The sequence below is a fragment of the Arvicanthis niloticus genome, chromosome X (genome assembly GCF_011762505.2).
Source record: "Arvicanthis niloticus isolate mArvNil1 chromosome X, mArvNil1.pat.X, whole genome shotgun sequence".
NCBI lineage: Eukaryota > Metazoa > Chordata > Mammalia > Rodentia > Muridae > Arvicanthis > Arvicanthis niloticus.
Genome location: NC_047679.1, coordinates 83,438,194 through 83,451,724, shown reverse-complemented (window position 1 = coordinate 83,451,724; position 13,531 = coordinate 83,438,194). Strand labels below are relative to the sequence as shown.

The following is a 13,531-nucleotide window of genomic DNA, read 5'->3' as shown; positions in this document are numbered from 1 at the left end:
GATGGTGAAAAATGATCTATATCTAAATTTAGACAACAGCTAGTAACATTATGTAGCCAGAACAACCAACGGAACCATTTTTTTTTATCCTAATGAATTTTGACTTAAATAGCCACATGTGCTAGCTGGATACTGTATTATACAGGGTGGCTGTTAAGATCATGAAATGTGTGTTTCCATCTAATAGGTGGTGACACTAAAGTTTAGAATATTTAAGAGAACCTGTTTTAAGAAATAACTTAAATTTGAATAACTTTGAAATCTGAAACACTTCTGTTTTCAAACACATAGTTATTCTATAAAGCACAGCATTGTGGTGTGTCAGTAGTACTTGGTCAGCGTCACTCAATGTTGAATTCCTTAAATTGGTTCTAACAGTGCTCAAATGAGCCAAAATCCTGCCACTGGAATGGCTTAGAGGAGGGGGACTGAAGAGGCATGTCTGGTGTCAGATTAAAAATTGGTCAAAATACAACAGAGAAACCTTTCCACATTTTCTCTTGGTCAAAAAGCATCAATATCTCACAAATAAAAAATAAGAAGAAAGATCACTTAAATGGGATTTAAACAAGAGAACTAGAAAGCTCAATACTAGAATCCCAAATGCCAAGAATTATCTAGTAATTTACTAAAAGTATTCATTTATTACTTGTAAATTACATATAGGTGAAAATAACTAGATACTAGAACTCACTTTCATCACTATAAAATGATACTAAGTATCATCTAAGTTATAAGCTTATTGGTGAGACTAGAATGTATACAGCAATAGAGTGAGTGACCCATAAATAGGTTTTCAAAACTGTGTTTATCATACATGAAACATTATGACATGCACCAAAAAGGATAACCACAGAATAGAAAGAACACCGAGAGATAAGAAATAAAGATATCACTCCTGAGCTTTTGTGTGATACCCTATTACAGAATAGAGAGGTAGAAACGTATAAAAAGCATCAAGTTATTTCTCTATACTTCGTTTGCTTTCTTACCATCTTCTTAATGGTTCTGTCAACATTAGTCAAAGCAGGGAACAATATATAATGTACAGTTTGTTTCAGACTCTGAAAGGGGAACACTTATGGTGACACCTACACATTTCTTAATCTGCAAAACAAAACTGATACTATGCAGAACACATTTTGCATTACATTCTATGGCACCCTCTAGTGGTGTATTGCATTTTTAGCCTCCCAAAGCAGTGGTTCTCAAATTTTAGAGTACATTGGATTCACTAGAACAGTTTGTAATGGCGTGGACTGCCATGCTCCATCCAGAAAACCTTTGATTTGAGACATAAAGTAGGGCCTATGAATCTAATACTCTGATAACTTACCTGGTTTTACTGATTCTTCTGATTTGTCTGGGAAATACAGTTGGAGAACTGCTCTCAGAAACCTTTCACCGCTGTAGCTGGAGAGATGGCTCAGCAATTAAGACCACTTGCTGCTCTACCAGAGGACTCAAGACAGGTTCCCAGCATCCATGCAAGAAGTGCCTCAGAACAGCCAGTAATTCCAGTACCAGGAGGTCCAGTGCTTCTGACTTCTGAACACATGTCACATATACACATGTAGATATATACCTAATTAAAAGCAGTAAAATTAAAATCTTTTTTAAAAAAATCTTTTCTTCATTTTATTTATAAAGAAATATTTATTTCATTTATGTATTTATTTATTTTATGAGTACACCATTGCTCTCTTCAGACACACCAGAAGAGGGCATCAGATCCCATTACAAATGGTCTGTGAGCCACCATTTGGTTGCTGAGAATTGAACTCAGGACCTTGAGAAGAGCAGTCAATGCTCTTAACCGCTAAGCCTTCTCTCCAGCCCTAAAATCTTTTTTTTAAAACCTTCACCCATGTGTCTACAAATGCATATAATTAGTAACCGAAACCTATTTTTGGCTGATTATAGTGTAGTACAATTTTGTTAAAAAAGAAATACCTATGGGAAGGATTTAATACACCATCTGAAATATAGAAAACATTTAAAAATTGATGCTCTGACTGAGGAGATGTCAGGGAGGGGAAAGGTAAAATGTCTGCTGTTCAAGCATGAGGGCCTACGCTCAGTTCCCCAGTACGTATATAAAAGCTGAATATGGGGTACATATCTATAACCCCAGAGTTTTAAGGGGGACTGTTGGTAGAGACGGGCAGATCTGAGAGCTCAGTGACAAGCCAGTATAGCCCGTGTAGCAGACTCCGAGTTCACTGAGACCCTTCCATAAAAAATAAGGTGGACAGTAATAGAGGAAAAGACCTAAATGACAGTGAACTTTAGCCCCAAAATGCACAGGCCACACACGTACATATATAGAGAAATTAAAAAAAAAATACACCTCAGGGCTACATCATTATGCGCTCTGAAACCTAAGTGAAATGTTTTACTATTTAGTATCTAACTCTAAAAGCATGACCAAGTTTTTCGGAATGTAACAAGTAAAGTAAAAAAAAAAAAAAAAAAAAAAAAAAGAATGCCCTTTGTCTTACAAAAACAGCTTAGTCAGGAAGTCCACTACACCCAAGGCTGTACCTGATAACCAGCCCCCAATGACATCAGTCACTAAGATAGCCAGACACAGGACAAGAATCCCATGACGCCCGCTGGACAGTGAGTATATAAGCAGAGAGATCGGGAGCATCGGTCTTTCGCTGCACACCTGGAGAGACGCCTTGAGCCGCCCTGCGGCTAGAGACTCTCCCCAGGCTCCTGCATCTGAGACTGGGCCTGATTTTCAGGTAAGGTCCGCCACAAAGGTGAGCTCCCTCTGGGAAGAGGCCTAAAACCGTCCTAAAACCGTAGTTAGGAACCAAGAGTGTTAACTTTGTGTGATGACTCTCGCCGTGATAAAATATAATTTTTGGTATACTAAGTACCTACCTTCTTGCTCAGGACAGCATAGAACCATTATATAAAATTGGAATACAAACAAATCTGATAAAAATTTCAAGAGGAAGATAATTCCCAATGCCGAGGCCTAACTTTACCTGTGAGTTACCTTTACAGACTGACTAGAGTCGTCTGCAATTGCCACTTGGGGGAATTTTAAGTATAGAAAAGCAAAGTGGGCAAAAATATGTTCTTTCATTGTTTATGTAGTGACAGGGTCTCAATGCATAATTGACGCTGGCCTTCAATTTGCGGCCTTTCTTCCTCCCAAGTGCTGATACTGCGGATGCACCACAGCTCACAAAGGGTTTTAGCATCAGAATTTTTGACTTTTTTAAAGGAAATTAACCAAAGTCTTAGGATATATAATTCCTTGCCTAGTATTGTTACTTCACAGAACTTGATTGTATTCATCCTTAGGGATTTAAGATATATATGAGTCAGCCAGAGATTAGGGAGCCCATAAAATACGAAGTGGGTGGGGCAAAAAATTAAATCTCACAATCCCTGGGCCCAGCAATAAATCCTTTGCTGGGATTTGGTGACATCTAGTGGCAGATTCAAGAGGTATAATCCCCATCCACTGAACTTTCTGGAAAATTGACCGAATGTATTGGAGATTAGGAAAAAAGGTAGGTGAGGCCTAGCATCCACAGGAAATCAGAGCAGTCTGTATCACTGGGGAATTTAATTGCCTATGTTTTCATTATAATTTTTTATGTCAATTTAGCAATAAACTTGGGGGGGGTAAAGGGAGGTTCGCAGTAAATTTGATGAAGGGCAAAGGGGAGGCCTCAGAGACAGAGAGGAGGGGGTGTACACTTGGAATCTTGAAAGAAACGCCCTTTTATGTTACTAATATAGTTTTGAATCTTAACAATGGAAGAAGTTTCTTTTGGTGGACTACATTGTGGGAATAATGCGCATCTCTAGGGTCTAAAATTAAATCAGACTGGGTGGAGTGGCGCATGCGTTTAATCCCAGCACTCGGGAGGCCGTGAAGGGACAGGTGGGTCTCTGAGTTTCAGGCTAGCCAAGGCTACGGAGCTAGAACAAGCCTCAAAAAAAAAAAAAAAAAAAAGCAAAGAAAAGAAAGGAATTAAATTAAATCAGCCGGCCTTTCCTAACAAAAGCCCTTTAGTTCTGTTAGTAGCACTGTCTTAGTTATTCTGACTTTTATTAACGCGGTTTGCAAACATAAAAAAGGCAGAAATCTACAAAAAAATGAGGTAACACACACACACCCACCCCCGTTCAGGGCCCCTCCCGCCACCGCGAGGGCTTTTACGCCTGCGCACACCCATCCTCCCCGGCGCCACGAGGGCGGCGGTGCGCCCACACCCACACTCCACAGCCACGCGCGCGGATACGCCTCGTGTCTCAAAGACATCCGGGCACTTGCCCGGTGGCACTCACCACCCTCACACGCATACACCTCAAAACCTTCATCCGTCCTTTTTCTTTTGTTTTTTTGGGGTTTTCTTTTTTTTTTTTTTCCTCTCCCGTTTCGAGAGTTGCGCAACAGGCTCGGGGGCGTGGCGCTGGGTTTGACCTCGCTCTTCCCACTCGCGGGAACCTTAGCTCATTTCCGCCTAGCCTATTTCCGCAAGCCACGTCGGCACTTCCTTTCCCAGTGGTGCGGGGGCGGGGGAGGGGAACGGACCCACAAACCCATAATGCCTCCCTGCAGGAGAGAAGGAGAGGGCGAGGGAAAGGAGGTGGGGGTAAAAAAAAAAAAAAAAAAAAAAAAAACCCCACGGTCAGGGGAACTCTGGGTCCTGAAAATGGGCCACGTGAACACGCTGCCCTATAGACTTCTGACCCAACGGCTGTAGCGCACTTGGAGGGCGGGCTAAGAACCTAAGAGGGCGATCGTCATTGGCTGGAGCCCGCACTGAAGAAGGACGCTAATTGGTTTGATTTCGGCCCTCACCATGAAGAAGCAGGTTGCTAGCACCCGCCTTTACTGCGGCGGAGTGTCACTGCTGACGTGGGGGCGGTGGTCCAATCATTTGGGTATGGAACATTCTAAAACTTAGACAAGACGACTGGGATTGGCTGACGGGCTAAGCCCTCCTCCAGGGTGACGTGTCTGCCTATGGATATCAGTTGCCAGAGAAACCTGGCTTTACTATGGCGGTTGGAGGAGCAGCAGTGATCACACGTCGGCTGCTGGAAAGAACTGGATTCTCGTTTCAGGTTTCGGGGTGGGGGTGGGGAGGAAGGGTCGATGATTTCCTCTTTTCTTCTTGACTTATAGACAGGATTAACTAGTGCCTTCACATTCAGGCAAAGCTGGATTCGTATTCCTGCTCGCCAACGCCCAACTTGGGCAAGGCTCCTTTCTGTGTCTCGGTTTCCATGTTTGTAAAATGGTGATGATAGTAGCTATCTCGGACGCGGATTCAGATGTGCCTAGTAAAATAGTGCGTATAAGGCATTCGATGTGAAGCCTGTCTCCAAAAGGTGGTAGTAATTGTTACTAAAGATAGATATTTCTATAGAAGAAATTTTTTTAATTACGCAAATTTGCTCGACATCGTATCTTTTTCTGTACATCATCCGCTTTCTTAGAAGAAATTATGATGATAAGCGTTTATTAAGCCTTACCGATAAAATAATTGCTAGTCCATAGTTGCTTCAGAATGGCTGGGGATCGGAATTTTCTTACATTAAGTCAAAAAGAGAAAGGAGGTAGGGGAACACGAATGAGAAGGAGCTACTTAAGAAGCACATGCGAGGAGTAGGCCTTGTTTGAATCCTGATTCGAGCACACCAATTGTAAAATTTAAGACGCATCGGGGATTTTTAAATGCCGGATTAATATTCTTCAATGAAATCGGTGTCAGATTGTTTTTTAGACGCTTATGGTGGCGATGTGGTTATGTTTTCATATTGCTCTATTTTGTGGAAATAAATACAGATGCTTAGGGATTAAATAATGTCAGAAAATGGCTTCAAAGTACGTGGATGACTAGGATTTGCTTCAGAATAAATTCAGCGATAGAGATGGGAGGGGTCTAATTGGGACCCTGGATTAATAATCGTTTAGATTGGGGGGGGGGAGATGGGGTTTTCTGTATTTGTCTTTTTCCCATGGTATATATTTGAAAATTTCCAGAATTCTGAAGTCATTTTTTCGATAGCTTAAAAAAAACGTGGGGGGGGGAGCAGTGGGTGGGGTTACAGATGAAACAAGATGGCCTTCAGTTGGTAATTGTTGGAGCTGGATGATGGATTCGCATCCGTTTGTACTGCTGTTCTTTGACAATTTTATTTATTTTACATTATCCTTAATAGAAATTAATTATTTTTTTCCAGAATTGACAAACATACAATAAAGTACATTTATCCGAAAATAAAACCACAAGAAAATAAAATTTGTACATTATCAGCTTTGATGTCCTTTGTGTGAGATAAAATTGTATTTACTGATGGAAAAGAAAGTCACCATCTCATATCTTTTTATATCCTTTTCCATCTCTTTGTTTGACCTTCTAGGTCATCATCAGAAAAGCTAAGTTTGCTATACAGTAAGGATCAGGAGATCTGACCCTGGTTGCAGAACCATTCCTGGTTGCAGAACACAGGGTAAGTGCCTTCCCTCTGGCCTCAGTTCACAGACCAACTATATCACATAACCTTCTTAGATGTATAGGAATATTTTGAAGATTAATAAGGTACCATCTGAGAAAATACTCTAAATTCTGAAAAGGGAAGGAAAAACAGTATAGTCATGTGTAATCTTATTCTCTTAATTAAAAATTAGTGCTTTGTGAAGGCTTCACAGATTCAAATATTACATTGTTTTTCACCAGAGCAAATACAAATTTGATGGATTTGATTGATGGCTTGTCGACTTTGTGTAATCCTGAGCAAGAAACTTCCTTTGTTCCAAAATGTCCTTATCTCATAAAAGTATTTGCTGTAATAATACTTATATGGCTTCAATAGTCATGAAACATTTTATGTACAGATATATAAGCATGTTTTTGTAAAGTAGTGAATATAATTTTCTTGGAATTATTTTTTTTAATTAATATTGTTGATTTCTCTCATTTTCCAGAAACAGCCATTAACTACTAGGAGTGAATTCTGAAATTAAGACTTCTGGCTTTTCCAATCGATCTTTTAAAAAGGTTTTAAGGATATTTACTTACAAGGAAATTTCCAAGAACGATAATTTTAGGTTCCATGTCCAGCATGCTAAGCATCTTTTATGTAATTTTCCTCTTTTGTTGAGACTGAAAGCGATCTGTTGGGTTGGAAATGTAGCTCAATTGGTCTAGTCCTTCCCTGGCATACATGAAGCTCCAGGTTTGATTCCCCAGAACTGCCCAAACCAGGCATAGTGGCACATGGTTGCAATCTAAAGATTTAGGGGATAGAGGCAGGGGTTTCAGAAGCTCAAGGTCATCCTCAGCTATATAGGAAGTTTGAGTCTAGCCTGGGACATGAGATCTTTCCTCAAAAAAAAAAAAAAGGTTTATTTTTTAGACATGTTGAATGGTCCAATATCCGATTGAGAAAGTTGATATATACTTGATTTTAGCCAGAGACCAAGAGATGAAAACATGATGTAATTAATGTGGCCCCGCCACATTTAACTAAAAGGTTTATGCCAACACATTGTTAGAGTCTGTAAATACACGGTGTTTGTGACACATACACAACAAAAGTACATTTGGAGTCCGGTTTCATGAACCTATGAAAGGGGGGTGTGTCTCAGTCTCTTCACAGCTCCATTTTTAAAGGAATTCTATAATTGCCTTAATTTCTCTCCTTTGTAAGGGCTATGTTTAAGCAGAAGGCAGTTTCCTGAGAGGCAATTTAGAAAATGAGTGAGAGCTGATCCATAGAAAACTGGCAAAGCAAGGGCCAGAGAGATCTGAAATGGGAACGCCTCTGAGAGGAAAAGGCTCTTGCCTTGGACCTTTGGGACTGAGTAGTATGCCTGTAAAGCACACGGTGTACAGTGGTACTAAAGTACAAAATGAAAGTATGTAAAATCCATGAGTGACCACATCACAAAAATCATCAATCAGATATATAGCTGAGGTTTTTTCTCATTTCCCCCTTGTTCTCTCTACAACAGTCACCAGTTTTCTTCATGTCCCTCTAGATGACCTAATTAAAACCTTGCCTTAAATGTGTACAGGTGCATAAGAGTATTTTATGATTTTCTTTGTATAAACTATGGTGTTGATAAACCACTAGCTATGTTTATTTAACAGAGTTTTTGAATGTCTTTGTTCCTTCATAGATCTCTGTCTAACTTTTGTGGTATTTCTTTCACAGTGACATTCCTTTAGCTAAGATGATACTCCATGTTATCAGTGTATCACATTTCATCAAATCACTAGAGGGTTGCCCCAGTATTTTCCAACAAAAATAATGCCACCTCAGCCACCTTTTATATGCACTGACTAGTATTCTAGAGCAACATTAATATCTTTAAACTATAATAATGGAACCATTATGATACTGTTGCAAGAACAACCAGAAGCATCACAAGGGCCCAGAAATGGGTGTGGTGGCTCATACCTATAGTTCCAGTGGTAGGAAAACAGGAGGGTTAAGGTAAATTCTAGGCTAACCTGGGTTTGGGAAGAGAGTGACTTAAAAGTAACATAATTTTCTAAGGCATACAAATTTATGAATATTTATAAAATAGCATTTCTCATTGAGAATACTGATCGGTATTGAACATTGATAAAAGATTGCTATAAATTTGGGGGAAACTAAGACAATCCTAAAAAATAGCATAGGAATTAATTTCTATAGCATTTGTTTGGAATCATTTTCCCTGAGTGAAACAAAGCCAAGGGTAAAGAAGAAGCCAGCAAGCCAGGCTTATTTGTAATACTGAGATACATAAGTGTGCCCAGTCCATAAGACAATATTAAGCACACTTCAACTCATACCAACAAAAAACATGGTGTTATGAATCAATGTAAAACAAGCACCCTAATGCAAAAGGAAATAAAAATACCCATGGAAGAAAAAAAAAGATCTAACCAGTAATTGTATAAAAAGTAGTTTGAAATCATACATACTCAAATGAAGATGCCCCACTACAAGTTAGATGAGCAAGAAAAGTGGGTTGGGGGATTTTTATGGGGAAGGGGGTGTTTGAAGTTTGAGGTATAATTGGATTAGTAGAATGCTTACCTGTCTATCTAATGTGCTTGAAGATGGAAGAATGAACTTGACATGGTTTTGCCAGGAATACAAATTAAAACAGTTATGAGGTAAATTGGGATATATCATCAAAGCTTTACATAGGCAACTACCTTGAATCATTCCTCTTAGAATATATATCCCTCAGAGATACTTACCTGGTGTTCTTTAATATATCTGCATTGGTGTCTGGTATTGAATTTTTATAATAATGAGATATTTGGAACAATGTCTACAATAGGGCCAAGAGTATTAAAAACCTTTAACATCAGATATTAAAGAGCCCTCCAAGGGAAAGCATTTGTCAAAAATAATTTGAAGAAATCCTAGGAAGTGATAAATTTACCAAGAGCCAACTCAAAAGGACAGAGACATGTACAAATGGGGCGTGGGTTATAAGTTAGAGTTTTTGAAGCAATTTAGCCCCAGGGTAAAAGCCTTAAATATGTTTTTATATACCTGGATCCACAAATCAGCTTGGGTTGGAAAAAAAAATGTCTAGTCATAGCCCAAAAGGTGCACATTATAATCTTAACATGGAAACAGTTTTTTAAATGATATTTTAAAGGTAAGATCTAAGGTTTAATAATATGTGCTTACCTCAAATTAAATATGTAAGTAAGGGCAAATAAAAATGTTACTCTTGTGGCTTATTCTTGAGCTAGCTTTAGGGATTGATTAGGAAAATGGTCTATAATAAGTTCGGCTGTCATTCTCAAGTTTCTTGGTAAGAAAGTGCTCATGACTGACCACTGGGTCTACTACTGGGTTACATTTCCAACCTCTACAGCTTCAAAAAAATGCTTATTTTAGAATGTGTTGATCTCTTAAGAAAAATGGGTTGTGGTTCTCCAAAGCACTTTTGTAAACAGAAACCCACTCCCCACACATACATGCTTTTGTCCTTTGAGTTGGTCCTTGGTAAGTAAAAATGAATACCATCCTTTCCTCAAGCTACCCTGAATATGTAACAGGCTCATGTATTACACATTTGCACACTCATTTAAAACAAATGGAATCACATTGTTCACAAGAGCTGTGCTTTCTTCCTGTCCTGCCTGTCCATGTTAGGCTCCCTCTCCATGCTACTTACCCATTTACCTAAGGACATTAAATAGTTTTCAGTGTCAGTATATAGGCCTCTGCTTAATTCATTTGGGTATTCTGTAGTGTGCATATGTAATTTGTATCATCCTTTCCCTACTGAAGAAGCTATAAATGTCACCAGTTCTTCATTGCAAGTACCACTTCAGTGAACTACCCATATTCACATGTGGAAATGGCTATGTGGCTTACTGTGCTAGCTGCTCAGCTGTAACATGTCATTCTTATACCCCATAACAACTAGGAATAAATAGTTTCTCATGTATGAAATGAAAAAGAGGCTGAGAGTATACATGTCTTCAGCTCCATTTGGCAAATCAAAAACTCTATTTTCCTTCATATATCTAAGGCACATTTGTAATTTTTTTCTTACATGTTTTTACAAAAGTTCATCTTCATTGCAGATACCTTTCCTTTCTAGGTTGTATTCCCACTTCATCTTTCCAGACCATCCTAGGAGATTACTAGGAATCCTTGGAAGGGAAAGAAGGAACATTGTGTAAGTCAAGGGGATTGTTGAATGAGTCATGCGATCATAGCAGGAGTCTTGTTTTTTAGTTCCTTTCCACTGAACATTGTTTCTCTTAAAATTCAACCTCTTTATCTTCTAAAGTCACATTCTTCTTACTCTCTGATGAAGGTCTCATCATTTTACCTGTGGTCTCTTTCTTGCTAACTCCTCAAATACTTTTCTTATGTTTTCTGGAATTCTATGTGTGAAATTCTGCTGGTTTTTTTTTAAAGGTTCACTGGTTCATAGTGTATGCTTCAAGCTACATGATAATAAATCTCCATTTCTTTACTCTGAGTTGAACATTCTCTGTTTGAGTGCACACTCCAGATATAAAAAGTCCAGAAACAAGCACCTTTCTCCTAAGCAGTTTACTTAAATAAATACCATCTCATTTGATTGTGATACAAGATCCTTAAAGCCTGAAGTTATCACTAACTCCTTTCCCAGTTTCTTATCTCTTCTAGCAGATAGTTACTAAAACAGATACTTTATGCATGTAACTATGGCTGGACTAGTCTTGTTTTCTGATGGTGTCAAATGAATCCTTAAAGTCTGTGCTTTACTAAAACTACCCTGGCTTAGTTACACAGAGCCTATTTTGACTCTACCCTTCGATCATTGTGTTCTTCTGTGTTAGTTCTGTGTGTGCTGCCATCATACTACTCAAGACCTACCTAGACTTAGATACACAAACCTTTACTGTTAATTCATTTCACCTTCAACTTCCTTATTTCTTTCAAATTCTTACTCTTGTTCCAAAGTCTTGAATTTCGACTCTGCTTCCTTCTAAGGTTTTGTCACAATATCTTTCTCTAAAATTAAATTCCTGTCTTTTAAGTAGCATCAAGAGACGAAGTTGTGGGCGTGTCTGTTGAGTTGTTAGGTAAGGCAAGAGTTGTGGGTGGGAGTAAGGATCTTGAGATAGAAGACAGAGAAGTGCTTACAGGTGGTCCTCTGAAATAGGACCCCAAATCTATATTCCAACAGACTTTAGCCTGTCTGGTGGGTCATAAAGTCACCATAGTAAACAACCAAATATAATACTTTATGTATTACAGTGGTTGGAATAAAAACAGGGTTGAATGAGTTCCAGAAAGCAGGCTTCTCAAACTCGTGGACAACAATCTGCTGAAGAAGACAACTTTAAGAAACCAACTCGAAGCAATATGCAGAGAAGTAAGATGAGAGGAGCTGCCTCAGGAAAGAAGTCTGCTGGTTCGCAGCCAAAGAATCTTGATCCAGCCCTGCCAGGAAGATGGGGAGGTCGCTCTGCTGAGAACCCCCCTTCTGGTTCTGTGAGGAAGACAAGGAAGAACAAGCAGAAGACTGCTGGCAACGGAGACGGTGGCAGTACCAGTGAAGTCCCCCAGCCCCCTCGGAAGAAGAGGGCACGGGCTGACCCTACTGTGGAGAGCGAAGAGGCATTCAAGAGTAGGATGGAGGTGAAGGTGAAGATCCCTGAAGAATTAAAACCATGGCTGGTGGAGGACTGGGACTTGGTTACTAGGCAGAAGCAGTTGTTCCAGCTCCCTGCTAAAAAGAATGTAGATGCCATTCTTGAGGAGTATGCCAATTGCAAGAAGTCACAGGGAAATGTTGATAATAAGGAGTATGCAGTTAATGAAGTTGTGGGAGGCATAAAAGAGTATTTCAATGTGATGCTGGGCACTCAGCTGCTGTACAAGTTTGAAAGGCCTCAGTATGCTGAGATTCTGCTGGCTCACCCTGATGCGCCTATGTCGCAGATCTATGGGGCGCCACACCTACTGAGATTATTCGTGAGAATTGGGGCGATGTTGGCTTATACGCCCCTTGATGAGAAAAGCCTGGCATTATTGCTGGGCTATCTGCATGATTTTCTTAAGTATCTGGCAAAGAATTCTGCCTCCCTGTTTACTGCCAGTGATTACAAAGTGGCTTCTGCTGACTATCATCGCAAAGCCCTGTGAAGGTCTACTGACCGCTCACTATTGTCTGGTATCTGTAAACACTTCTGTTTAGTCCTTTCATGGTATAATTGATGTTCTTTAAAACTGTCAGTGTAAAACAGGGCTTATGTTTCAGTTTGTTTCCTGTTCTGTTATAGACAGAAAATAAAAGGAGTGCCCAGCTCCTTTCCTCGTTTCAAAGTTGCTACCAGTGTATGCAGTAATTAGACAAAGAAGAAATTCAGTAGACCATTTTATTGCCTAGTTGACAACATTGCTTGAATGCTGGTGGTTCTATCCCTTTGACACTACACAGTTTTCTAATATGTGTTAATGCTACGTGATGAGATGCCCTGGTTCCTAGTGCCAAAGGTTCAACTTAATGTATATACCTGGAAACCCATGCATTTGTGCTTTTTTTTTTTTATGGTGCTTGACGTCCGTAAACAGCCCATCCTCTGCAAGTCCATCTTTGTTGTTCCTTAGGCATTCATTCTATCTTTGCTCAAATTGTTGAAGGATGGTGATTTGTTTCCTGGTTTTTGTATTTGAGTCTAATGCACGTTCTAACATGATAGAGGCAATGCATTATTGTGTAGCCACAGTTTTCTGAAAAGTTGATATTTTAGGAATTGTATTTCAGATCTTAAATAAAACTTGTTTCTAAATTTCAAAGCAAAAAATTGTGTGGTATTCTTTTTATGTTCCTGAGACTGGCAAATACAGGATCATGAATTATTTGGGTGGTACAGAAGAAAACTGGCTCTCGATGGAAAAATTCCTTTCTTAGACGGGCGAGACGGCTGGGCCTGGTCTGCTTTCAGAGGACCCAAATTTCCTGGTAGCTCACAAGCACCTGCAACTCCAGCTCTAAGGGATCTGGTGCCTCTGGCCATGTCAGGTA

General features: G+C 39.5%; 1 protein-coding gene and 1 long non-coding RNA gene across 5 annotated transcripts in view; one reads left to right on the top strand and one right to left on the bottom strand.

The window, feature by feature from the left end:
• LOC117694366 (uncharacterized) overlaps positions 1–4,483 on the bottom strand; it is a 76,020-nt gene extending 71,537 nt beyond the window's left edge. For both annotated transcript variants that reach the window (XR_013106078.1, XR_004604540.2), the window contains exons 1-2: positions 4,318–4,483; positions 1,337–1,585 (exon numbers count right to left, since the gene is read on the bottom strand). This is a non-coding gene — a long non-coding RNA (uncharacterized LOC117694366). The remainder of the gene's footprint in view (positions 1–1,336; positions 1,586–4,317) is intronic.
• On the top strand, positions 2,668–13,310 carry Morf4l2 (mortality factor 4 like 2). 3 transcript variants are annotated; one of them, XM_076919078.1, is made up of 4 exons: positions 2,668–2,750; positions 6,403–6,492; positions 10,607–10,684; positions 11,758–13,310. In XM_076919078.1, exon 4 carries the CDS (start codon positions 11,782–11,784, stop codon positions 12,646–12,648), a length of 867 nt encoding a protein of 288 aa, XP_076775193.1. In that variant the 5' UTR covers positions 2,668–2,750; positions 6,403–6,492; positions 10,607–10,684; positions 11,758–11,781; the 3' UTR covers positions 12,649–13,310. The 3 variants fall into 3 exon arrangements, with proteins under 3 accessions (XP_076775193.1, XP_034341101.1, XP_034341102.1); XM_034485210.2 differs by lacking the exon at positions 2,668–2,750 and adding an exon at positions 4,944–5,100; XM_034485211.2 differs by lacking the exons at positions 2,668–2,750; positions 10,607–10,684 and adding an exon at positions 4,956–5,100.
• The last annotated feature ends 221 nt before the right edge of the window (positions 13,311–13,531 follow it).